Source organism: Sycon ciliatum, chromosome 13, assembly GCF_964019385.1.
Source record: "Sycon ciliatum chromosome 13, ocSycCili1.1, whole genome shotgun sequence".
In the NCBI taxonomy this organism is placed as follows: domain Eukaryota; kingdom Metazoa; phylum Porifera; class Calcarea; order Leucosolenida; family Sycettidae; genus Sycon; species Sycon ciliatum.
In genome coordinates, this window is record NC_088655.1 from 25,569,881 (window position 1) to 25,596,129 (window position 26,249).

General features: G+C 49.3%; 1 protein-coding gene across 5 annotated transcripts in view; it reads left to right on the top strand.

Annotated features, from left to right (window-relative positions):
• The window catches only part of LOC135829468 (uncharacterized), a 169,987-nt gene that overhangs the window by 52,767 nt on the left and 90,971 nt on the right, over positions 1-26,249 (top strand). For all 5 annotated transcript variants that reach the window (XM_065341869.1, XM_065341870.1, XM_065341871.1 and 2 more), the window contains exons 9-18: positions 2,125-4,055; positions 5,295-5,699; positions 6,491-6,580; positions 8,840-9,114; positions 9,978-10,015; positions 14,278-14,362; positions 16,418-16,455; positions 20,723-20,807; positions 23,590-23,627; positions 24,421-24,505. In XM_065341869.1, the coding sequence (XP_065197941.1) occupies positions 2,125-4,055; positions 5,295-5,699; positions 6,491-6,580; positions 8,840-9,114; positions 9,978-10,015; positions 14,278-14,362; positions 16,418-16,455; positions 20,723-20,807; positions 23,590-23,627; positions 24,421-24,505 (3,070 nt within the window). The remainder of the gene's footprint in view (positions 1-2,124; positions 4,056-5,294; positions 5,700-6,490; positions 6,581-8,839; positions 9,115-9,977; positions 10,016-14,277; positions 14,363-16,417; positions 16,456-20,722; positions 20,808-23,589; positions 23,628-24,420; positions 24,506-26,249) is intronic.

The following is a 26,249-nucleotide window of genomic DNA, read 5'->3' on the forward strand; positions in this document are numbered from 1 at the left end:
CCGAAGACCTAACTCTTTGTGAGAGTGAGGATGCAGCCATGGCTGACCTTCATGAGTTTGGTCTGGGGCTGAGAACCTCGGTATCCAGCTGAAGAAATGGCCGCGCGGGCCGGTCAAGAGTGAGCGCTACTGAGTTTCCGACTGATGAAGAAGCAGCAGACGAGGCTGATATAATTATCAGATCGCTGGAGAGCAGGGTCGCCAAAATGGAGAAGAGTTATGCGAGTACTCTAAATGTTGTTCCATACCGATTCGCTTAGACTCCAGTAGCCTGGCACATGGTGATGTTTTGGTGCGAACTTGGCATATTTCGGACTACTCAGTGCAGGCTCTTTGAACCACGGGCACGACTTCGCTCGCAACGCTATGGAATCTGAAAGTTCTAGGTCCGGGAGCTGTTCGCTGTTTTGTCACTTGTCACGGTTGTGCACTCACTCATCGCTGTAGCATAAAATAATGAGGCGGGACTGGAGCGGAAAACTAACATTTTCTTTCTCCAAGCACAACCACCGGCACCGGCAAGGAGAAACGCACGTTCGCTGACTACATGACTGTACAATACGACTGATACGAGTGTAGTACATGACAAGTCCGTGTGTTGTCTGTTGACTAGTTTTCTGAGTCTTGTGTCTCGAGTCTTGTAGCTAGCAGCACGGCAGTGCGGGAGTAGTTCCGTGTGATGAGTTTGTTGACTGCACTACAGCTAGCACGCAGCGCCGTAGAGGCCATTGCATGCTGACGGAAAAGTCTAACTCGGAAACGGCTAAAATACGGTATAACCTCGGGGTTTACCGAGCTGAAAATTACAGGGTACGTAGTGTTTGTAACACTGAATCGAATGGTCTTGGTCCGAAGAAACTGCGACAAACGGTTCCCTAATCGAACGTGCTCCGAATATGGCCATTTTGTACACAACTAGATGGTGTGGCTACCTAGCTGCACGCTGTGACGTCATCACCTGGATCTGGGTGATGTGCGCTCAAATTCGCACATGTTCGATTGGGCGTATCTGACGAACCATAGGCCGCAGCCTCCTCGGACAAAGACCATTCGACTCAGCGACCCGAACTCTACGGACTGTGAAATTTAAATTTTTCACCGGACTTCCCCTTTAAGTTGTTAACGAACATTTAATTGTAACGAGTTAACGAATTTGAAAAAACGTTACTACTATTTGATATACTCGTTTCACCCCTAATTAATTGTACTGTCTATTATGTTCTTTTTTGGCCCAGACGAGCCCACACGAGACCAAACGAAGCTTGCTAACACCAGCACGAACAGTACACTACTTGCTATCATGGAGTGTGGCTGGTGCACTGTTCTTGCTCATGTTTTCTAGCAGTGTACGGTCTCGTCTGCTCCGAAGAAGAACGTAATTATTATGCCAGCAATTCTTTTTTTATAAATATAATAGGATTGAGAGAACTTCAAAATTCAAAAGATCTGACGGGGAAGTGAATTTTTCTGAAAAGAGAAAGAAAAACAATGGAGAGAGAAAGAAAGAAAAATGCCCCCCCCCCCCCCCCCCCACGACTTTCAGCCGGTACCTTGCTAGTCATGAGCCATGCTCTAACTGGGGACGGGGAAAAGACCCAACTGCAATCAGTGCAATGTCATATATGTGTGGCACGTGTTGTGAGCTGCCTTTGGAGTGAAGTGCTTGTCAGCCCCTTCTAGGTTCAGGCTGGTCCCGTAGCTCAGTTTGTTAGAGCATTGCTCATGAAAAGCAAGGTCCCGTGTCTTGGTGGGTTAGCATTTTTTTCTCTTTTCAGGCAGTTGACTTCCGGCTGAACTTTCGAAACATTTATTGTTTTGCCTTTCCTGGAATGTTCAGGGTATTTCGCACACAATATAGAATGGGGTTGATGGTATGCCTGAATCCCCTCCCCTTATGTGAGGCAAAGGCCTGTGGAGAATCCATGAATACAAAATACAAAATGCCTCGAAACACTTGACACGGATTTTGGTCACACACTTTGCTTACATGTTTTTGTATATGCTTGTGTTCGTTCATGCATGTGTTTGTGTATGTGTGCGTCTGAGCGTTCTTGTATATGCCGGTATGCATGTGTATGTTCATGCGTGTGTGTGCATATCGTTGTTGTTGATGATGACTTTCAGCAAAACGAGGTGCGCGTCTGTCCAACAACGCCATGCATGAAGCTACAAATATGACACTAAGCAGCGGTTTGACCAGAGTACGCCGTATCCGCATCAGCCTCTGTGGTCAGTTTGGAACCGGCAAGACGAGCCTGGCGGATTCGCTCAAGAACAAACAGTTCATGGACAAGAGGGCAAGTACACCGGCACTTGCTGTTGATCATGGCAATGTGCTCCACGGATCAGGAAACCTGACGGATTGGGAGTTCAATGCTGCATTCCTCTATACTCCGGGCATCCTTGTCCGGGCTGAAGATCTTGAGAAGAAACACCAGCAACGGGAACAAGAAGCGAAGCGAGCTGGGCCTACAGGCCTCCAGCGTACGGGAACAGCAACGCAAGAGGCAGCGTTTCCAGCTGCAAAGCAAACGTTAAAACTTGGCAAAGGTCCAGAAGCAGCACCCAGCTCAGCTGAATTGACACAGAGCCTCATCGATGTCATCTTGGAGAACCAAGAGCTGATGCGAGACATTGGAGAAGAAGAAGTCGTGGTGTCCATTTGGGATTGCGGCGGCCAATCAATCTTCTCAAGCCTGCAGCATTTCCTAATGGGTAAAGATTACGTCATCTATATTCTCTGTTTCAACGCCTCAGAAAACTTCCAGCTCACCAAACAGCAGAACTACTGGAAGTGGTCAGGGAGTACACTGTCTGAAATGACTCTGGACGTACCGGAGGAGCTGGAGAACATCGACCACATTCGGCACTGGCTAACAGCCATCCACTTTGCCAGCAACCCAGGCAAGGCTGTGGAAAGCGAGGCGTTTGACTACCCGCCTGTGATATTGGTGGGGAACTTTGCCGACAAGCTGTCGACAGATAGGACACTTTCGGAGCACAAGGTTGATATCCTCGAGAAGCTAGGAAAGCTCTGCCGCCGGTCACCAACTTTCCAGGGTATGCTTAAGAGAAAAAACATTGATCCCGCAGGGTTGTTCCTTGTGGACAACCACGAGTCCGGAGCTTCTCAAGAAGTTCGAGGAATCCTAAAGAAGCTACAGGGTGCTGTTTCATCGGTGCTGGCAAACAAGGAGATTCCGACGGAATGGGTTCGCTTTGAGATGATAATGGAGTATCTAAAGAAACAACCCACCCACACTGGCTACACAACACGAGACTCGATGAAGACACTGGTGGAGAAGGCCTGCAAGATCCGCGATGACTTCGGCATGGACGGTGCTCCATCCGAGTTCGAGCGTCTGCTTCGGTTCTACGACGACCTACGTGTCATCATCTATCGGCCGGCAGACAAGAACTCGCCGCAGCCTGATGACATCATCTTCCACAACACACAGTGGCTCATCAGGCAGATCAACGTCCTCGTCTTTGGCCATATGTACCCGGTCGAACCGGGCGGAGGTGATGGCTGGACGGCAAAGGAAGCAGGGACAGCAGAAACGGATTGGCGCAACTATCTGTGGTCAAAGGGTATAGCACGCTGGCAACTAATGAAGTGTGCCTGGGAAGCAGTCAAAATAGAAGTTCGAAACAAGATGCTGGATGTGATGGTCGACTGGGATTTGCTGTACAAATTCGGAGACGCCTCGGATGCAAAGTACTTCATCCCATCAGCTCTTCAACGTCGCCCGCCGAAGAAAATCGAGGAGGCCCTGCGCAGCTTCCAGCAGGACAATGAGCCGAACGACGTCTGCTTCTCCACAGCTGACACACCGTTGCTGATCATGGTTCAGCCACCAGGCAAGCATGAGGAAGACCACCTGGACTACAATGATCCCGGCGCGGACACACCGATGCCACACAGCTCCTACTTCAAGCTACTCGTACGGCTCATGAGAAAGTGGAACATCACAAATACCGACCGGAGTCGCTGTGAGTTCACCTACAACACAGCCAGGTTTCGGCTGTGGTTGCCGGAGCAGTTCCCAGGCAAGGTCAGTGGCGGATCCAGGGGGGGGGGGGGGGTTCCGGGGGTTCCATGGAACCCCCTAAATTTTGCAAAGTGTGCGGCTGAGAAATATCGAAAAATATCATGTGTGCACGAAAGGACGTCCGTCCGATCACAGTCAGTGCACTGCTGAGTGCAGTCACTGAGTCAAGGAGCACAGACTGTCAGTCAGCAGGTCAGTGCACTGCATGCGCGTGCGGTAGATCGATACTGTACGGATAGTAGTCTGTACTGGTGTTCACGTCCGTGATTTACAAACGGACACTGTACTGTACTGTCTGTAGACAACATTGGGTGGTTGTTTCCTTTTTGATCTTTCGAAACGATCCAAACTTACCTCCATTGGCGCTGTCATTCACTGCTGCTCAGGATCGGTGTGGTGTGGTCAGTATTCCTTGGACAAGTTTTTTGCAGAAGAGAAAGGATGTTCCGAGTACTGACACTCTTCAACGAACTTCGAACCGTACACGTAGAGTTGAAGCTCCTCAGAATAATTATAATAATCTTTATTTCAGGATTACCCAAAGGCTGACGCCTATCAAGATGAGGGCTCCGACATCCAAGCAAAGTCAGTAATCTCTACCTGCTGCAGCATGCAGTAGTGACTAGTTGTTCCTCCGCAGGAACGGAGTGCTGCGCCAGATGTGTTTCAGATGACATTGGAAGGATTGTACAATTGTCGACACTGTTCCGCTATTGTTGTTTCTGTCACTGAAGTGAAGACGATGCTCTTGTCCTGTGACTATAGAGCATTTCGCATCGTAAAAATGCCAAAAATTTCCGAAAGCACAAATGGACAGGGAAAGTAACTTAGTTGTCATTTCGGCACTCCTGGCTCTCAACGTACCCATGCCCATGGCTTGCATATTCGATCTTTACAAGAAGTTGAAAGGGTCTTCCGTACTAAATAATATACAATGTAGGGTACGCAGCAGCATTTGGCCCTGTACAGGTTTTCCATCGTCCACCACACCACAACTGAGCTCCGACTCAGTCTCCAGCGATGGTGCAGTGGTGGTGTGCTGTGGCAACGTGTCGAGGCCGGCTGGAGAGCGCAGTTGTGGTGTGGTCGATGATGGAAAAATATAATAATTATTATGTTCGTAGTGTGTTTTAAAAGCATGCGATTCCAACTAACACAATCGGATTGTCGTTATTACAAGTGTCAACCGCACATCTGATTCCATGATATTTTGCCTGTTCAATTTTGGTTCAACCCCTGAAGGTGGATATCTTCTTGGCTCACTACGACTCGTCAGGTGCAATGCTGGTCAGCGTCAACTTCCGGTGCTCGCCTGACTGTGCTGCTAGCGACTCTAACTGGCTGCGTCCGATCTCATCGATATGCCAGTATATCCGCAAGGTTATCATGGAGGAGTTGGGTAAGCTGGAGAACCCGAAACTGGACAAGCCAGTCATGTTCAGCTTACCACTACCGCCAGTGTGCAAATGCAAAGCACAGGAGTGGAAGGACTACAGCAGCGAAAGCCGGGACCTCGGATATGCACCGTGGCGTGTACGCTACAGCGAATCCGGTGCTCTTCACGATTCGTTCTGCAACGTGTGCAAGTTGACCTACAGCATGCCCAACAACTCAAACTGCTGGTTCAAAGCTAGTAGTAGCTTTCAGGTAAGAGATGAGACCAAAGTCTAAACATTCTAGTGACCATGGAGTTAATTCACTCACTCGCATTCCGCCGATCAAAACCCCAAAACGAATCTGCTTCAAGTTGAATACAAATTGTCAGAAGGTTTTGTGCATAAGCTCAAGTTTGAACTGAAGGAACGAAATATGTTTAGTCTCGTAGGACCCAAGAAATCGCGCTGCAAAGCGCTTTTGGTTGAGAATTTTCTTGAAACAATTGTTGAGGTTAGGTCTATATAAGGCAAAGTAATGGTGTAAAATACAAGACTATGTCCAGAGCATTGCATATGTGCAATTTTATCAATTGTCAAAATGGCCGCACATGAGTCCTGTCGGAGCGCTAGAAACTCTGTCCAAAGTGAATTTTGACCATGGCACATCAATCGTGATGAGGTCCTAATGTTTTTCTCAGCCTGCCATGGTTGTGGAATGCAAAATTCCATACTCCGTTTCCATGGTTACCATGGGCTATTGCCATGTAAAACTGTAATATGCCTTGTACAATCACGTCTAAAAAATGTTGGACTCCTTCATTAGCCCCTTAGAAACAGTTTAGGGTCAAGGGTTAAGTCAATGTTAGAACAGAGGCCGTGCAGCATATCTGTGTATGATGGTCCCGCCGGTAGGACCGAGGTCTATGCAAGCTATCATTAGGGACTCCATTCTTTGAATTACATCTTTACTTATGCCTTTTCCTTGAGAGTATTTATGGTGTGTGTGTTTGGATGTGTATGGTATACGCGTGCGAATGGGAATTGGTACCTGTACACGTGCAGCTCGAAGGACAGCAGAATGCTGTAGCGAGGAAGCAAGTGGCAATCTGGGAGAAGAAAGCGGAGATTGCCAATGATGAGTCACTTCCTACGGTTAGTCACGTCTGTAGAAAAGTGTAGAAAAGTATTCCATTTTTAAAACCTTCCAAGGACGACGAGAACATAGAGCATTTTTTGGCCCGGACACGTGCGTGCCGGTGTGTTATTGTGTGTGCTCGCCTTGGGCCTTGAACCTCGGGCGCCCATCAGTGATCAGGATGATAGGGGCGTTGAGCAGAGCAGAAGCGGGAGTACTCTCACGCACATAACAGTTACTCACGCAGGCACGTGCATGTTTGTTCGTGTGTATATGTACTTGTACAATGGAAATGAGATTAATAGTAGGATAAGCAACGTGGTCATTCTCAATAATCATGTATCTACACATCATCAAGCAACAATCTGTTGGTTGTAAGAACTTTTTCCTGTGACAATCTTCAGTTTGAATACATCACTGAGTGGTGATCTAAGAATGCCGAGTCCTCCGGTGAATATCCGGGTATATTAAAAATAGGCTTGTTCTACCGCTGTACCGGGCACCCTGCCGGCAAGTTTCAGTTGAAATACTACCCTTTCGCCAAATTTTTAAAAATAATAATTTTAAAAATTTGGTTATGTTGACGTTTACAAAAACCAGAGAGAGAACATTCTAAATGTAGCGTTGACATTAGAGTGAGATTAAAACATTAAAAAATTTGACGGGTTCGCGTACCGGGAAGGTCAAGAACAAGGAGTCGTACAACTTCCTGGTCAAGAACCACCTTTCCGCTTCCGTGGGACGCCACCACCCCATGATCAGGCGTCAGATGCAGATGCAGAGTGTGATTTACGCATGTGTAACTAAAGAGCGAAAGAGAAACGGTGGAAAAAACCAACAGTGATAAGCAACACACAGCTACGGTGCTAAGGAAAGTCTGTGGTATTGTGACGTAATCCTTCTGAAGGCATACGTCTGGTTTCTGCTCGTGGATGTAGACAGATGATTAATTAGAATAATCACCCGTCTTGTCTTATTTAAAGTGTCTCCTCGTCGACACTTGTACTTGCTCGCTGCCAGAAGCTGGTCACGTTGTATCTCCCTTGTAGACGGGAGAGATATTGGGTTATTTGAACCATGATTCTATTTGCTGTTTGTATGGTTCCCTTCTGCGCCCCAATTTGTGTCGGTATCTGACAAGTCTTTCAAAGAGCAAGTCTACGGTACGTCAGGGTGAAAATAAAAACTCCAATAGCTGTACTCTTCTGGATGCTGAGTGCAATGGTACGGATCCCAGCACTCAGATGTACTCCCTCTGTGACCTATTCACAGTGGTGCAGATTTATTCCTGGACTTGTAGCATGCAAAGGCAAATTTGTAGGATGTCAGCCGGCTGATTTGAAGAACTGAGATTATTATAGTGTTCCCTAGTCGGACATGCTCCAGTTGTCTATGTTCTATAGGCCGTCCAAGTGCTGACGTCACACTGACTGAAAACTTATAGTTACACATAGCTACAAGGCCAAATGGTGACAAGTCGCGCGTCACCTGCGCTTGTCGTGTTTCCAACGGTCACGGCATGACTTTGACTGCGGCTCGCGCTCAAGCAAGATCGCGAGTTCAAATGATTTGTGTTAATTGTCTTCGAGAAGTTTCTCCTTCGCTGTCAAGCCATCATGCAATGTTTTCCTGCTGGTTGTTCACCAGCAGCTAAGAGGTCATATATAGGAGTTTTGATTTTCGCTGGCCGCTGCACACGGGAACGAGCACAGAGTTGACTGGTCTCAGAAGCAAAAAAATGAGCGGTAGCGGCGATAGAAATAACAGAGACACAGGTCAGCTTCAGCTTCTCCTCTAGAAAGCGAAAACTACAAACCCAGCGACAAGTAACTTAGTTGAAATAAAATAATATAATCTCACCCGCGCGTTCCCAGTTAAAATGATGCTGTGCTCACTGATCAGTTCATGCTGCCACTGGAAACACGACAAGCGCAGGTGAAGCGACTTTTGTTTGTCACCCCTTGGCCAAGTAACTACCCATTGTCGAGAAGCAGTGGCGTCAGACTTCGATGGCCTATTGTTATTTGCAATGACCGCCGTCCATTGGGTGTGTTGCTAATCGTCACCACAATTCGATCATCTGTAATTCAGTGTTTGATTCTGTGCAGAGAAGACGGCAGGTCTGTTGTGTTTATTGCTTCCCATCCACCTGTTTGAATTTTTTTTGATTGTTCATTAATTAGGTTGCTTCACGAAAGCCTGCGAAGTATTGTGTTCCATTCATTGTGTATGTTTAAAATTCTTCTGGTCATCCATTTTCTTGTTTTATTTTTCAGGAGGTGAAGAAGTTCCTTGCTGACCGTGCGGACAAGTGTCTGTGTATGCTGGCTGGAAGCAGAGATACACTTGCCGTGGCATCACCGTCGTTCGGCACTATCGAGCCGGCTGTGGGTCTGGAGTCATGGAAGCTGTGCTGCCAGTATGTCGTTGCTGGGCATTCGGATGTGATCCTGCGTGTTGCTCGGATGTGCGACACTCAGCAGAGCGAAGATGAGCTTGTTCATGATCTAAGGCGCTTCTGTGAGGAGAAACAGCGTGGCTCTTCTGAGCGGTGAGTAAAATTATAAAATAATGCTAGCACACTCACACCTTTGTTGTCCGGACCTCGAAGTTATGGACGCCTTAGTTATGTATTGGTCCACTAGGACAGCTGGTCGCCTTATCAGAGTGGTTGCCTTGACAGGTTTTCTGTATTGGTTTCCCCGTCCTGCTACACTGCTTATAGCAGTGAGTTCGGGTGAATCTTCTCCTGCCCAGCATAATAATGATACTGAGCCATACTTTCATTCACACATGAAGATGGCTACTGTTGTAAAGGCACGCTAACTTACGAGCAACGCCTTAGTGGTCACGCTGTGTGAGGACTATCCCAAGTGCATGAAAACCTGAACTGACATTCACAAGCAGTCACCCGTCACCTGTGTTTGTGTCCAGTCTGCCACTCAGGACTCAGTACTCTGGTGTTTGGAGCACCACTGTATCAGCAGAAATATTCGTCTGCAATTTTATTGCGTCTTTTTCGTCCAAGGAGCTTTTGGACTAATTTAAATGCCGGACTAGTGTCGATATATTCTGCTTTTCAATACACTCTTATGATCCATGGACGAAATTTACAACCGGACGAACTCCCTCTCTTTGGAGCTGGACGAAATTATTGACCGACAAAATTTTCTGCCAGTAAAGTTTATCAAACTGCCTCTACTGGCCATGAATGCACATAACATTTTCATGCATCTTCAATCTCTTCTTGATGCTGATTAAAAATGGGATGTTGAGCCAATAGTGTTACTTTTATAAGAAAGAAGAAAGAGCCGACAAGTATACATCTCGTTACCTTGGTGGACTGTTAGTCATAACTCGTAACTTAAACATGTAGGTCCTTTCTTCTTTCTTCTTTGTGCATTCTACTTTCAGTAGCGAAGCGGAGGCGCCAACGGCGACAAAGAAGAAGTGTAAGCCGCGCAGCATCATGTGGTGCACTGTGTTATGCTGAGCGCTATGCTAGAGCAATATTGATGTATGGAGTGTGTTATTTTAGTTGAATCCGTGTGTGTGTGTGTGTGTGTGTGTGTGTGTGTGTGTGCGTGTGTGTGCGTGTATGTGTGTGTGCGCGCGTGTGTGTGTGTGTGTGTGTGTGTGTGGTGAGTGCGTGGATGCATGCGTACACGTGTGTGTGTGTGTGTGTGTGTGTGTGTGTGTGTGTGTGTGTGTTTCTTTGTCCTTGCTTTGGGTGGGGACAGTTTGAGTTTTTTTTGCTCTCTGTAAGTCTTCCTCTCCTGACTGTTTCTGGACATAGTGAGACAGGCCTGGGCAGCCTGGGGCCTCCCCAGCCGTCCAGGATAACATACTGAGGCGGGAATATCGGCGGCGGACTTGGTCGACGATTTTTGATGTCGACACTCTTGTCGCCGTCCCGTTTTCAGATGCCTTCGCGAGGCGTTGCGAGCCCGCGAGTGGTGACATCTACAGCACAAAGAAAACGACAGCATGGAGTATTCAGCATGGGCTCTTGGAACGTACGCTCTCTGGTTGAGAGTGAGGGCCACATTCAGACGGCTGCCGCGAGTGGAATTGTTGCCGACGATAAACAAATTTATCAAATTGTACAACATCTGGAACGCTTGGAGATGGACGCCGCTGCTCTTCAAGAGACCCACTGGTTTGGTCAGGAAAACTATCGAGTCCACGGAGCAATGGTCATTGCTTTGGGTCGGCCTGTGCCTGGGGAAGGAGCGCCCAGACGGCGAGGTGAGGGCGTTGCGTTTGTGCTGAGGGGAAATGCGCTTCGGGCCTGGCGCGAAGGAGGTTGTCAACTCGTCGCAGTATCCGCTCGGTTGTTGTCCATACGCTTGAAGTTTGATCTGGCGAGTGGAGGGGTGGAATGGATGTCGCTGGTTACAGCTTATGCGCCAACATTCAACAGTAAGCGCTGTGAAAAGGATGCGTTTTATGACTCTCTGCAAGGAGTACTCAACTCAATACCGTGCACAGATAAATTTGTTCTACTTGGAGATTTCAATGCCAGAGTGGGATCTGGAGAGCCAGGTGATGATTGGAGCGCTGTGCGTGGCTCACATGGCTTGGGCTGCCTGAATTCGTCTGGAGAGGAGCTACTTCAGTTTCTGGCAATGCATCAATGCTGGATTGCGAACACCTGGTTCAGGAAAAAGCAGGAATTGAAAGGCACTTGGCAGCATCCCAGAACTAAACATGTCCATTGTATTGACTTCATCATCACAGCGCAAGGGAGCCGGCACTGGTGCACTGATGCTCAGGTTATTCGCTCGGCAGAATGTGGGAGCGACCATAGTCTTGTTGCCGCCAGGTTTAGGCTCGGCAGGGTCTTGTGGAAACCGCGGAAATCTACAAAGAGAGTACGATTTGCAGTGCATAATCTGCCCGCAGTGGTTTCGACAGATGCTGAGGGAAACCACCGGAGGAAGGTTGACGACTACCAGGAAAACATCAATGCCAAGATTGATGCAGTGGCGGACGCGGAAACGGGAGACGAGAAATGGAATGCGATGCGGGACGTGGTGACGGCGGCGGCTGCGGACACTCTCGGTCATCAGAGGAGACGGCAGCCTGATTGGTTTACGGAAAGCCAGGACGGGCTGCGGCCACTGCTGGACGCACGCAATGCATGCTACCGAACATGGATCACTAGTGGCCGGAATCAGGAAGAGTATTCGCGCTACCGTGTTGCGCGCAGGAGGGCTCGCGCTGCCACCCGAGCTGCGAAGAATGATTGGTTTGCTGCCATGGCACAACGTACTGAGAAGGGGCGCTTTGACTCGGCGCGCATTTGGGCCGGTATCAAGACCATGCAGACGGCTCGGCGAGGGCTTGTGGGTGTAACTGCAGTCGCTGTGCGGGACGAGAACGGAAATGTCTGTAATTCACCGGCGGATCAGGGCCGCACATGGCACCGCCACTTCTCCAAGGTTTACAATGTTCCAACCTCGTATGAACCTGCAACTGTTGCCACCATTGAGCAACAGGAAGTGTGTGAAGACCTCGCCGATCCACCTACTCTGGAAGAGCTTAGGCAAGCTGTGCGCCGACTACGGAACGGAAAAGCAGCAGGAGGCTCTGGAATCTTACCGGAACTGCTGAAGGCTGGTGGGGATGGCCTCATGATGGCACTACTAGACCTTGTCCAGACAGTGTGGAATGCAGAGCGGGTGCCCCAGGAGTGGGTGGACTGCCAGCTTGTCCCGATACCAAAAAAAGGAAATCTATCCAGCTGTGACAATTGGAGGGGCATCGCTCTTCTGGAGGTGGTAGGAAAGGCTGTTGCTGGCCTCGTCCAGACAAGATTGCAGCGGCTCGCGGAAGACATCCTGCCAGACACGCAGTGTGGATTCCGCAAAGGCAGATCTTGTGCGGACATGATCTTCGCGGTGAGACAAATATCTGAGAAACTATATGAACATCGCCTCTCTGGTTTCATGGTTTTTGTTGATCTACGGAAGGCCTATGATTCCGTCACCCGTAAGTGCATGTGGGAAATTCTCCGGAAGGCGGGCGTACCTGACAAGCTGGTTACCATTATCAGCTCATTTCATACCTCTATGTCTGCAAACCTGTCGATCCCGGGCATCGAGGCTGAGCCTATTGAGGTGCAAAATGGCCTTCGACAAGGTTGTTGTATGGCCCCAGTATTGTTCAATATATTCATGTGGGCAGTATTCCGGCTGTGGCAGCGTGAGGTTGCGGACATACCTGAGATTGGACTTCCCGTCTCCTCTAACTCTGGACCGTCTCTCCTTTTCAAACGCCAGAAGACTGACACAATCAACATCCATCGTGACTGTCAATTCGCAAACGATTCGGCACTTATTGCTACAACTCACCATGGTGCCACACTTGCGCTCAGCCGGTTCATGGACGTCGCAACTCGCTTCGGCCTCACCATCAACCTATCAAAAACCAAAGTAATGGCGGTCGGCTTCGGCATTTCTCCGGAGGATCGTCGTCCATTGGTGGTAGGCGGGGAAATTGTCGAGAATGTGCATGACTTTCGCTACCTGGGCTCCATCATCCATACTGGTGGCCGCACCGCAGTGGACACTCGGTCCCGAATAGCGTCAGCATCTAGGGCATTCGGAGCATTGCGTCGATCTGTCTTTGATGATGGCGATCTTTCACTGGCAACGAAGCGAATGGTGTATGATGCATGCGTGGCTTCTCTTCTCCTTTACGGAGCGGAGTGTTGGGTACCACTGAAAAGCGAGCTTGCGGCGCTGTCCGCCTTCCATCTTCGCTGCATTTCCGCAATCTTAGCCCTCGGTAGAAGAGACACCTGGGACTTCCACATCAACAGGAAGACCATTCTGGAGGCCTGGAATCGTCGAGATCCAGTGGATATTACCACACGTGTTCTTCGCCGCCGTCTGGAGTGGCTAGGCCATCTAGCTAGGATGGACGGCGATAGAACTCCGCGCCAGCTCCTGTTTGGTGCGCTCCTTCCGCCGAGGCCGGCTTGCGGTCCTCGGAAACGGTGGCGAGACTCTGTCAGAGCTGACCTCTCCGCAGTGAACATCGACCACACGGAATGGTACGACCTCGCCCAGGAGCGTGGGAAATGGCGCAGTGCGTATTCCGCTCAACCAGTACCGCGATCGGCTCAGCGTGACACTTCTGTGCTCTGCAATGTTTGCCAGCGTACTTTCGCCCACCAGAAATACAAGAATCGCCACAAGTGCCTGGCTGAGAGGAGGAAGCCCATATCTGAGCAGTCCGGCAGCCGACTATGTAATGCGTGCGGGAGATGGTTCTTGAGTGCTGGCGGGCTAGCTTCGCATAAGTGTCTCTCCAACTCGGCTGCTGAAGTGGCGTCGGTCTCGGCTGTGGCATCGGCAGACTCGGTCCGGAAACAGCGGGTTGCCCTGTCCTGCTGCAGAGCGCATTGTCTCGGCTGCGGTCGCTGCTGCAAGTCATCCCGTGGTTTCGACCTGCATAGCTGTGCTAATTTCCTGTCCAGGAAGTAGAGCGGCGTTTCTGGATCCAATGCTGAACTCAGTGCTGTCGACCCCTGCACAGGGGACACGTGACCATTTGATGGCAGTGTTACCAAGGACCAAGGTGTGTGTGTGTGCGTGCGTGTGTGTTGTTGTTGTGTGTGTGAAACTGTTTTGTGTGTGCATGTTTGTGTGCCCTGCACATGTGTGTGCACACATATTCTGACATGCGTGCATATTTTGCTGTCCAGTCAAGCGCGGGGTCAAGCACGGGGCCAGGCGGTCGGAACAGAAGGGTATGCATGGAGATCGACTGCATCAACAGCAACAAGCAGAGTGAGTATAGTGTTGTCTGTTGCTGAATAACTGGGGGGGGGGGGGGGGTAGCCTCGCCTAGGCCGTTCCTCTTTTCATGTATTACAGTCTATGCAGAGTTGAGTCACCGTGTATACATTGGTATGCTGCGGTTGATGAAATTCTAGCCTGGTCGTTCTTCGGCGCTCCATTCCTCAACACCCGATAGCAGTGTATTAGTAATGCACGAAACTATAACAGTCGGTCATGGTCTGGAGAATATGAAGAAAAATTCAAGTGACTTTAAAAAGATAAGGAGATAGCTGGCAACTTACAAGTAGATCAGAGTCGTAGTGTGTATTATATTAATTATCATTTTACTTTGGCATTCCCAACAGAGCCCAAGGTCTTCTTGCAGTGTGCCCAAGATGTGTGTCTTGGTACAGTGGTTAGTGCTTGTTATCCAAGTGCGATTGCGAACATTTACATGTACATACAGTCGGATCACTTGGTTGTAATGCTCCATCAGGCAAACGCAAACTAGGTCGTGGTAAAGAAGAAGAAAAAAACGTCGATGCTCCACTTCTCCACCACGTGTCTGTCAAACTTGGTGCGAGTGAGCCGTAAATTTTTAAACTTATTCCATTCACGAATTCTTGCATCCGGCACCAGCTTGAAAGGTCTTCACTTTTAGCATATAGTTAATTTTACTTCAAAGTATCACCTAACACAAGGTGTTGCAGCACTTTTCCTATCATCTATCATTTAGTGCAGAGTATCTGTATTGAATTGTTTCACAACTATCACATGACCACACAGGACAGCCATGTTAGTTCCAACTACACTCAACTCCTGCATCTATGGGTCACATGATGTCGGCCATATTGGTTCCAACTCCACTCGACCCCTGCCGGTATCTATAGGTCACATGATGTTGGCCATGTTTGTTTCACTGTCTACACGCCAAGCGTGTGCGCCGATGCCCCTCAAGGGGGGTTCCGGGGTCCCTCCCCCGGGAAAATTTTCAAAAATGAAGCAAAATCCTGCATTTTGAGCGAAAACGGGGGGCTCCGGGCACCCAGGAACCCATTCGGGGCACACGCCTGCAGGCCATGACCAGTTTGTGCACACATTTAGTCACATGACCAAGATATGAACACCAGTCTATAACTGATTTTCACACCAGTATCCATGGTACAGCGTGACCTGTCTAAGATGACCACTCAAGGGACCTTACAAATGTGGTTCCCGTATACAGGTGTTCTCCTTATCCAGGGTCATTTGACTGGAAATCACATCCCTTGGTCCTATCTGTATTGGTCCACTAGGACAGCTGGTCGCCTTATCAGAGTGGTTGCCTTGACAGGTTTTCTGTATTGGTTTCCCCGTCCTGCTACACTGCTTATAGCAGTGAATTCGGGTGAATCTTCTCCTGCCCAGCATAATAATGATACTGAGCCATACTTTCATTCACACATGAAGCTGGCTACTGTTGTAAAGGCACGCTAACTTACGAGCAACGCCGTAGTGGTCACGCTGTGTGAGGACCATCCCAAGTGCATGGAAACTTGAACTGACATTCACAAGCAGTCACCCGTCACCTGTGTTTGTGTCCAGTCTGCCACTCAGGACTCAGTACTCTGGTGTTTGGAGCACCACTGTATCAGCAGAAATATTCGTCTGCAATTTTATTGCGTCTTTTTCGTCCAAGGAGCTTTTGGACTAATTTAAATGCCGGACTAGTGTCGATATATTCTGCTTTTCAATACACTCTTTTGATCCATGGACGAAATTTACAACCGGACGAACTCCCTCTCTTTGGAGCTGGACGAAATTATTGACCGACGGAATGTTCTGCCAGTAAAGTTTATCAAACTGCCTCTACTGGCCATGAATGCACATAGCATTTTCATGCATCTTCAATCTCTTCTTGATGCTGATTAAAAATGGGATGTTGAGCCAATAGTGTTACTTTTATAAGAAAGAAGAAAGAGCCGACAAGTATACATCTCGTTACCTTGGTGGACTGTTAGTCATAACTCGTAACTTAAACATGTAGGTCCTTTCTTCTTTCTTCTTTGTGCATTCTACTTTCAGTAGCGAAGCGGAGGCGCCAACGGTGACAAAGAAGAAGTGTAAGCCGCGCAGCATCATGTGGTGCACTGTGTTATGCTGAGCGCTATGCTAGAGCAATATTGATGTATGGAGTGTGTTATTTTAGTTGAATCCGTGTGTGTGTGTGTGTGTGTGTGCGTGTGCGTGTGTGTGCGTGTATGTGTGTGCGCGCGTGTGTGTGTGTGTGTGTGTGTGTGTGGTGAGTGCGTGGATGCATGCGTACACGTGTGTGTGTGTGTGTGTGTGTGTGTGTGTGTGTGTGTGTGTGTGTGTGTGTGTGTGTGTGTTTCTTTGTCCTTGCTTTGGGTGGGGACAGTTTGAGTTTTTTTTGCTCTCTGTAAGTCTTCCTCTCCTGACTGTTTCTGGACATAGTGAGACAGGCCTGGGCAGCCTGGGGCCTCCCCAGCCGTCCAGGATAACATACTGAGGCAGGAATATCGGCGGCAGACTTGGTCGACGATTTTTGATGTCGACACTCTTGTCGCCGTCCCGTTTTCAGGTGCCTTCGCGAGGCGTTGCGAGCCCGCGAGTGGTGACATCTACAGCACAAAGAAAACAACAGCATGGAGTATTCAGCATGGGCTCTTGGAACGTACGCTCTCTGGTTGAGAGTGAGGGCCACATTCAGACGGCTGCCGCGAGTGGAATTGTTGCCGACGATAAACAAATTTAACAAATTGTACAACATCTGGAACGCTTGGAGATGGACGCCACTGCTCTTCAAGAGACCCACTGGTTTGGTCAGGAAAACTATCAAGTCCACGGAGCAATGGTCATTGCTTCGGGTCGGCCTGTGCCTGGGGAAGGAGCGCCCAGACGGCGAGGTGAGGGCGTTGCGTTTGTGCTGAGGGGAAATGCGCTTCGGGCCTGGCGCGAAGGAGGTTGTCAACTCGTCGCAGTATCCGCTCGGTTGTTGTCCATACGCTTGAAGTTTGATCTGGCGAGTGGAGGGGTTGAATGGAGGTCGCTGGTTATAGCTTATGCGCCAACATTCAACAGTAAGCGCTGTGAAAAGGATGCGTTTTATGACTCTCTGCAAGGAGTACTCAACTCAATACCGTGCACAGATAAATTTGTTCTACTTGGAGATTTCAATGCCAGAGTGGGATCTGGAGAGCCAGGTGATGATTGGAGCGCTGTGCGTGGCTCACATGGCTTGGGCTGCCTGAATTCGTCTGGAGAGGAGCTACTTCAGTTTCTGGCAATGCATCAATGCTGGATTGCGAACACCTGGTTCAGGAAAAAGCAGGAATTAAAAGGCACTTGGCAGCATCCCAGAACTAAACATGTCCATTGTATTGACTTCATCATCACAGCGCAAGGGAGCCGGCACTGGTGCACTGATGCTCAGGTTATTCGCTCGGCAGAATGTGGGAGCGACCATAGTCTTGTTGCCGCCAGGTTTAGGCTCGGCAGGGTCTTGTGGAAACCGCGGAAATCTACAAAGAGAGTACGATTTGCAGTGCATAATCTGCCCGCAGTGGTTTCGACAGATGCTGAGGGAAACCACCGGAGGAAGGTTGACGACTACCAGGAAAACATCAATGCCAAGATTGATGCAGTGGCGGACGCGGAAACGGGAGACGAGAAATGGAATGCGATGCGGGACGTGGTGACGGCGGCGGCTGCGGACACTCTCGGTCATCAGAGGAGACGGCAGCCTGATTGGTTTACGGAAAGCCAGGACGGGCTGCGGCCACTGCTGGACGCACGCAATGCATGCTACCGAACATGGATCACTAGTGGCCGGAATCAGGAAGAGTATTCGCGCTACCGTGTTGCGCGCAGGAGGGCTCGCGCTGCCACCCGAGCTGCGAAGAATGATTGGTTTGCTGCCATGGCACAACGTACTGAGAAGGGGCGCTTTGACTCGGCGCGCATTTGGGCCGGTATCAAGACCATGCAGACGGCTCGGCGAGGGCTTGTGGGTGTAACTGCAGTCGCTGTGCGGGACGAGAACGGAAATGTCTGTAATTCACCGGCGGATCAGGGCCGCACATGGCACCGCCACTTCTCCAAGGTTTACAATGTTCCAACCTCGTATGAACCTGCAACTGTTGCCACCATTGAGCAACAGGAAGTGTGTGAAGACCTCGCCGGTCCACCTACTCTGGAAGAGCTTAGGCAAGCTGTGCGCCGACTACGGAACGGAAAAGCAGCAGGAGGCTCTGGAATCTTACCGGAACTGCTGAAGGCTGGTGGGGATGGCCTCATGATGGCACTACTAGACCTTGTCCAGACAGTGTGGAATGCAGAGCGGGTGCCCCAGGAGTGGGTGGACTGCCAGCTTGTCCCGATACCAAAAAAAGGAAATCTATCCAGCTGTGACAATTGGAGGGGCATCGCTCTTCTGGAGGTGGTAGGAAAGGCTGTTGCTGGCCTCGTCCAGACAAGATTGCAGCGGCTCGCGGAAGACATCCTGCCAGACACGCAGTGTGGATTCCGCAAAGGCAGATCTTGTGCGGACATGATCTTCGCGGTGAGACAAATATCTGAGAAACTATATGAACATCGCCTCTCTGGTTTCATGGTTTTTGTTGATCTACGGAAGGCCTATGATTCCGTCACCCGTAAGTGCATGTGGGAAATTCTCCGGAAGGCGGGCGTACCTGACAAGCTGGTTACCATTATCAGCTCATTTCATACCTCTATGTCTGCAAACCTGTCGATCCCGGGCATCGGGGCCGAGCCTATTGAGGTGCAAAATGGCCTTCGACAAGGTTGTTGTATGGCACCAGTATTGTTCAATATATTCATGTGGGCAGTATTCCGGCTGTGGCAGCGTGAGGTTGCGGACATACCTGAGATTGGACTTCCCGTCTCCTCTAACTCTGGACCGTCTCTCCTTTTCAAACGCCAGAAGACTGACACAATCAACATCCATCGTGACTGTCAATTCGCAGACGATTCGGCACTTATTGCTACAACTCACCATGGTGCCACACTTGCGCTCAGCCGGTTCATGGACGTCGCAACTCGCTTCGGCCTCACCATCAACCTATCAAAAACCAAAGTAATGGCGGTCGGCTTCGGCATTTCTCCGGAGGATCGTCGTCCATTGGTGGTAGGCGGGGAAATTGTCGAGAATGTGCATGACTTTCGCTACCTGGGCTCCATCATCCATACTGGTGGCCGCACCGCAGTGGACACTCGGTCCCGAATAGCGTCAGCATCTAGGGCATTCGGAGCATTGCGTCGATCTGTCTTTGATGATGGCGATCTTTCACTGGCAACGAAGCGAATGGTGTATGATGCATGCGTGGCTTCTCTTCTCCTTTACGGAGCGGAGTGTTGGGTACCACTGAAAAGCGAGCTTGCGGCGCTGTCCGCCTTCCATCTTCGCTGCATTTCCGCAATCTTAGCCCTCGGTAGAAGAGACACCTGGGACTTCCACATCAACAGGAAGACCATTCTGGAGGCCTGGAATCGTCGAGATCCAGTGGATATTACCATACGTGTTCTTCGCCGCCGTCTGGAGTGGCTAGGCCATCTAGCTAGGATGGACGGCGATAGAACTCCGCGCCAGCTCCTGTTTGGTGCTCTCCTTCCGCCGAGGCCGGCTTGCGGTCCTCGGAAACGGTGGCGAGACTCTGTCAGAGCTGACCTCTCCGCAGTGAACATCGACCACACGGAATGGTACGACCTCGCCCAGGAGCGTGGGAAATGGCGCAGTGCGTATTCCGCTCAACCAGTACCGCGATCGGCTCAGCGTGACACTTCTGTGCTCTGCGATGTTTGCCAGCGTACTTTCGCCCACCAGAAATACAAGAATCGCCACAAGTGCCTGGCCGAGAGGAGGAAGCCCATATCTGAGCAGTCCGGCAGCCGACTATGTAATGCGTGCGGGAGATGGTTCTTGAGTGCTGGCGGGCTAGCTTCGCATAAGTGTCTCTCCAACTCGGCTGCTGAAGTGGCGTCTGTCTCGGCTGTGGCATCGGCAGACTCGGTCCGGAAACAGCGGGTTGCCCTGTCCTGCTGCAGAGCGCATTGTCTCGGCTGCGGTCGCTGCTGCAAGTCATCCCGTGGTTTCGACCTGCATAGCTGTGCTAATTTCCTGTCCAGGAAGTAGAGCGGCGTTTCTGGATCCAATGCTGAACTCAGTGCTGTCGACCCCTGCACAGGGGACACGTGACCATTTGATGGCAGTGTTACCAAGGACCAAGGTGTGTGTGTGTGCGTGCGTGTGTGTTGTTGTGTGTGTGAAACTGTTTTGTGTGTGCATGTTTGTGTGCCCTGCACATGTGTGTGCACACATATTCTGACATGCGTGCATATTTTGCTGTCCAGTCAAGCGCGGGGTCAAGCACGGGGCCAGGCGGTCGGAACAGAAGGGTATGCATGGAGGTCGACTGCATCAACAGCAACAAGCAGAGTGAGTATAGTGTTGTCTGTTGCTGAATAACTCGGGGGGGGGGGGGGGGGGTCAGCCTCCTAGCCTAGGCCGTTCCTATTTTCATGTATTACAGTCTATGCACAGTTGAGTCACCGTGTATACATTGGTATGCTGCGGTTGATGAAATTCTAGGCTGGTCGTTCTTCGGCGCTCCATTCCTCAACACCCGATAGCAGTGTACAGTCAGACCTCGCTTAACCGCACACATCTGTTTTCCACAAAAATATCCGGATAGGCGAGGGAACCGGATAACTGAACACACATACTGTATATGCATGTGGCATGTCAAAAGCAGTGACATCGTACATACATGTAGACGGGTCCTATGCAGTACAACTATCGTGCACAGTATGTAAAACAAGCGAGAAAAATGACAAGTGCATGCAACTAAGTCCTGTCCACATGCACCCAGCAGGTCAAGGACCTCATTTGCCGGTGCAACTCCCTGATTCTAGCTTTTGGAAGCCACATGCAACCGGATACGACGAAGCTTTTTGCACACATTTTAACCAGTTTGTACACAAAATCATGCACCGGTATGCGGATCGCGAGGTCCGGTTATGTTGTATGCATAACATATGCTGCACATCGGTAACCAGCGATTTTCTTCCGGATGGCGAGGGATCCGGATAAACGAGGACCGGATAAGCGAGGTCTGACTGTATTAGTAATGCACGAAACTATAACAGTCGGTCATGGTCTGGAGAATATGAAGAAAAATTCAAATGACTTTAAAAAGATAAGGAGATAGCTGGCAACTTACAAGTAGATCAGAGTCGTAGTGTGTATTATATTAATTATCATTTTACTTTAGCATTCCCAACAGAGCCCAAGGTCTTGTTGCAGTGTGCCCAAGATGTGTGTCTTGGTATAGTGGTTAGTGCTTGTTATCCAAGTGCGAATGCGAACATCTACATGTACATACAGTCGGATCACTTGGTTGTAATGCTCCATCAGGCAAACGCAAACTAGGTCGTGGTAAAGAAGAAGAAAACACTACGATGCTCCACTTCTCCACCACGTGTCAAACTTGTTGCGAGTGAGCCGCTAATTTTTAACTTATTCCATTCACGAATTCTTGCATCCGGCACCAGCTTGAAAGGTCTTCATTTTTAGCAAATACCGTAAAAGCCCCTGTATACGCCCACTCGAAATTACACCCACCCTCCGTGCACACGCCCAGTCAGGGGAAGTCAACACTTTTGTTTCAAAATAGCGCCCATACCTATGTATACGCCCAGGTATGCCGGCAACACCAGTACATGTACAGGTGCTGATACCCAATACTTACTGCTATCCTTATTTCAAGTATACGCCTGGTTCCAAAATAACGCCCGTGCCCTTGTATACGCCCAGGAAATCGAGGCTGCTATTCTATACGCCCGGGGCCTATACACGGGCTTTTACGGTAGTTAATTTTACTTCAAAGTATCAACTAACACAAGGTGTTGTAGCACCTCTCCTATGATCTATCATTTAGTGCAGAGTATTTGCATTGAATTGTTTCACATTTTTTACATGACAATATGGGGCAGCCATATTGGTTCCAACTCCACTCGACCCCTGCCGGTATGTACGGGTCACATTATGTCAGCCACGTTTGTTCCACTGTCCACATGCTAGGCGTGTGCGCTGGTTCCCTTCAAGGGGGGTTCCAGGGTCTGGGGGCCTCCCGCGGGAAAATTTTCAAAAAATGAAGCAAAATCCTGCATTTTGAGCGAAAAAGGGGGGTTCCGGGCACCCAGGAACCCATACGGCGCACGCGCCTGCAGGCCATGACTAGTTTGTGCACACATTTAGTCACATGACCAGGATGTGAACACCAGTCTATAACTGATTTTTACACTAGTATGCATGGTACAGTGAAACCTGTCTAAGACGACCGCTCGAGGGACCTTACAAATGTGGTTCCCGTGTTCAGGTGGTCTCCTTATCCAGGGTCATTTGACTGGAAATCACATCCCTTGGTCCTATCTGTATTGGTCCACTAGGACAGCTGGTCGCCTTATCAGAGTGGTTGCCTTGACAGGTTTTCTGTTTTGGTTTCCCCGTCCTGCTACACTGCTTATAGCAGTGAGTTCGGGTGAATCTTCTCCTGCCCAGCATAATAATGATACTGAGCCATACTTTCATTCACACATGAAGCTGGCTACTGTTGTAAAGGCACGCTAACTTACGAGCAACGCCGTAGTGGTCACGCTGTGTGAGGACCATCCCAAGTGCATGGAAACTTGAACTGACATTCACAAGCAGTCACCCATCACCTGTGTTTGTGTCCAGTCTGCCACTCAGGACTCAGTACTCTGGTGTTTGGAGCACCACTGTATCAGCAGAAATATTCGTCTGCAATTTTATTGCGTCTTTTCCGTCCAAGGAGCTTTTGGACTAATTTAAATGCCGGACTAGTGTCGATATATTCTGCTTTTCAATACACTCTTATGATCCATGGACGAAATTTACAACCGGACGAACTCCCTCTCTTTGGAGCTGGACGAAATTATTGACCGACAAAATTTTCTGCCAGTAAAGTTTATCAAACTGCCTCTACTGGCCATGAATGCACATAGCATTTTCATGCATCTTCAATCTCTTCTTGATGCTGATTAAAAATGGGATGTTGAGGCAATAGTGTTACTTTTATAAGAAAGAAGAAAGGGCCGATAAGTATACATCTCGTTACCTTGGTGGACTGTTAGTCATAACTCGTAACTTTAAACATGTAGGTCCTTTTTTCTTTCTTCTTTGTGCATTCTACTTTCAGTAGCGAAGCGGAGGCGCCAACTGCGACAAAGAAGAAGTGTAAGCCGCGCAGCATCATGTGGTGCACTGTGTTATGCTGAACGCTATGCTAGAGCAATATTGATGTACGGAGTGTGTTATTTTAGTTGAATCCGTGTGTGTGTGTGTGTGTGTGTGTGTGTGCGTGTGTGCGTGTATGTGTGTGTGCGCGCGCGCGTGTGTGTGTGTGTGTGTGTGTGTGTGTGTGTGTGTGTGTGTGTGTGTGTGTGTGTGTCCCATATGGTGCAGTGGTATGTGCAGCGATTTCCAATCGATAGGTTGCGGGTTCGATTCCCGACGATTATGGTCACACACGTCTTTCTTCTCTTTCTCAGACTCTTCCTGACTTTTCTTTCATTCTCCTGGGTGGTTACCAACAGCCAGTGCATGCCGGAGTATGTGGTGTGATGTGTGTGCGGGAAAAAAATAAAAAAGACCAAAAAGTAGGGATTCACTGGCCAGAAAAAGCCACTTTATAGCTGTGTGGTGTAGACCAGGCTGAATAGTGGCGGTCAATTGTTCAGCCTTGCAAGCTGTAGAATGGTGCAATCCCAGCACAAGTTGCTATGGCTTCTGCTGTAGCATCGCTATCATCGCCTCCGGCGATGGGCGTCCAATGGTCCAATGGTGTGTGTGTGTGTGTGGTGAGTGCGTGGATGCATGCGTACACGTGTGTGTGTGTGTGTGTGTGTGTGTGTGTGTGCGTGCGTGTGTGTTGTTGTGTGTGTGAAACTGTTTTGTGTGTGCATGTTTGTGTGCCCTGCACATGTGTGTGCACACATATTCTGACATGCGTGCATATTTTGCTGTCCAGTCAAGCGCGGGGTCAAGCGCGGGGCCAGGCGGTCGGAACAGAAGGGTATGCATGGAGGTCGACTGCATCAACAGCAACAAGCAGAGTGAGTATAGTGTTGTCTGTTGCTGAATAACTGGTTGGGGGGGGGGGGGGGAGGTCAGCCTCCTAGCCTAGGCCGTTCCTCTTTTCATGTATTACAGTCTATGCACAGTTGAGTCACCGTGTATACATTGGTATGCTGCGGTTGATGAAATTCTAGGCTGGTCGTTCTTCGGCGCTCCATTCCTCAACACCCGATAGCAGTGTATTAGTAATGCACGAAACTATAACAGTCGGTCATGGTCTGGAGAATAGGAAGAAAAATTCAAGTGACTTTAAAAAGATAAGGAGATAGCTGGCAACTTACAAGTAGATCAGAGTCGTAGTGTGTATTATATTAATTATCATTTTACTTTGGCATTCCCAACAGAGCCCAAGGTCTTCTTGCAGTGTGCCCAAGATGTGTGTCTTGGTACAGTGGTTAGTGCTTGTTATCCAAGTGCGATTGCGAACATTTACATGTACATACAGTCGGATCACTTGGTTGTAATGCTCCATCAGGCAAACGCAAACTAGGTCGTGGTAAAGAAGAAGAAAAAAACGTCGATGCTCCACTTCTCCACCACGTGTCTGTCAAACTTGGTGCGAGTGAGCCGTAAATTTTTGAACTTATTCCATTCACGAATTCTTGCATCCGGCATCAGCTTGAAAGGTCTTCATTTTTAGCAAATACCGTAAAAGCCCCTGTTTACGCCCACTCGAAATTACGCCCACCCTCCGTGTACACGCCCAGTCAGGGGAAGTCAACACTTTTGTTTCAAAATAGCGCCCATACCTATGTATACGCCCAGGTATGCCGGCAACACCAGTACATGCACAGGTGCTGATACCCAATACTTACTGCTATCCTTATTTCAAGTATACGCCTGGTTCCAAAATAACGCCCGTGCCCTTGTATACGCCCAGGAAATCGAGGCTGCTATTCTATACGCCCGGGGCCTATACACAGGCTTTTACGGTAGTTAATTTTACTTCAAAGTATCAACTAACACAAGGTGTTGTAGCACCTATCCTATGATCTATCATTTAGTGCAGAGTATTTGCATTGAATTGTTTCACATTTATTACATGACAATATGGGGCAGCCATATTGGTTCCAACTCCACTCGACCCCTGCCGGTATGTACGGGTCACATTATGTCGGCCACGTTTTTTCCACTGTCCACATGCCAGGCGTGTGCGCTGATTCCCTTCAAGGGGGGGTTCCGGGGTCCGGGGGCCTCCCGCGGGAAACGTTTCAAAAAATGAAGCAAAATCCTGCATTTTGAGCGAAAAAGGGGGGTTCCGGGCACCCAGGAACCCATACGGGGCACGCGCCTGCAGGCCATGACCAGTTTGTGCACACATTTAGTCACATGACCAATATGTGAACACCAGTCTATAACTGATTTTCACACAAGTATCCATGGTACAGTGAAACCTGTCTAAGACGACCGCTCAAGGGACCTTACAAATGTGGTTCCCGTGTACAGGTGGTCTCCTTATCCAGGGTCATTTGACTGGAAATCACATCCCTTGGTCCTATCTGTATTGGTCCACTAGGACAGCTGGTCGCCTTATCAGAGTGGTTGCCTTGACAGGTTTTTCTGTATTGGTTTCCCCGTCCTGCTACACTGCTTATAGTAGTGAGTTTGGGTGAATCTTCTCCTGCCCAGCATAATAATGATACTGAGCCATACTTTCATTCACACATGCACGCTAGCTTGCACGCTAGCTACTGTTGTAAAGGCACGCTAACTTACGAGCAA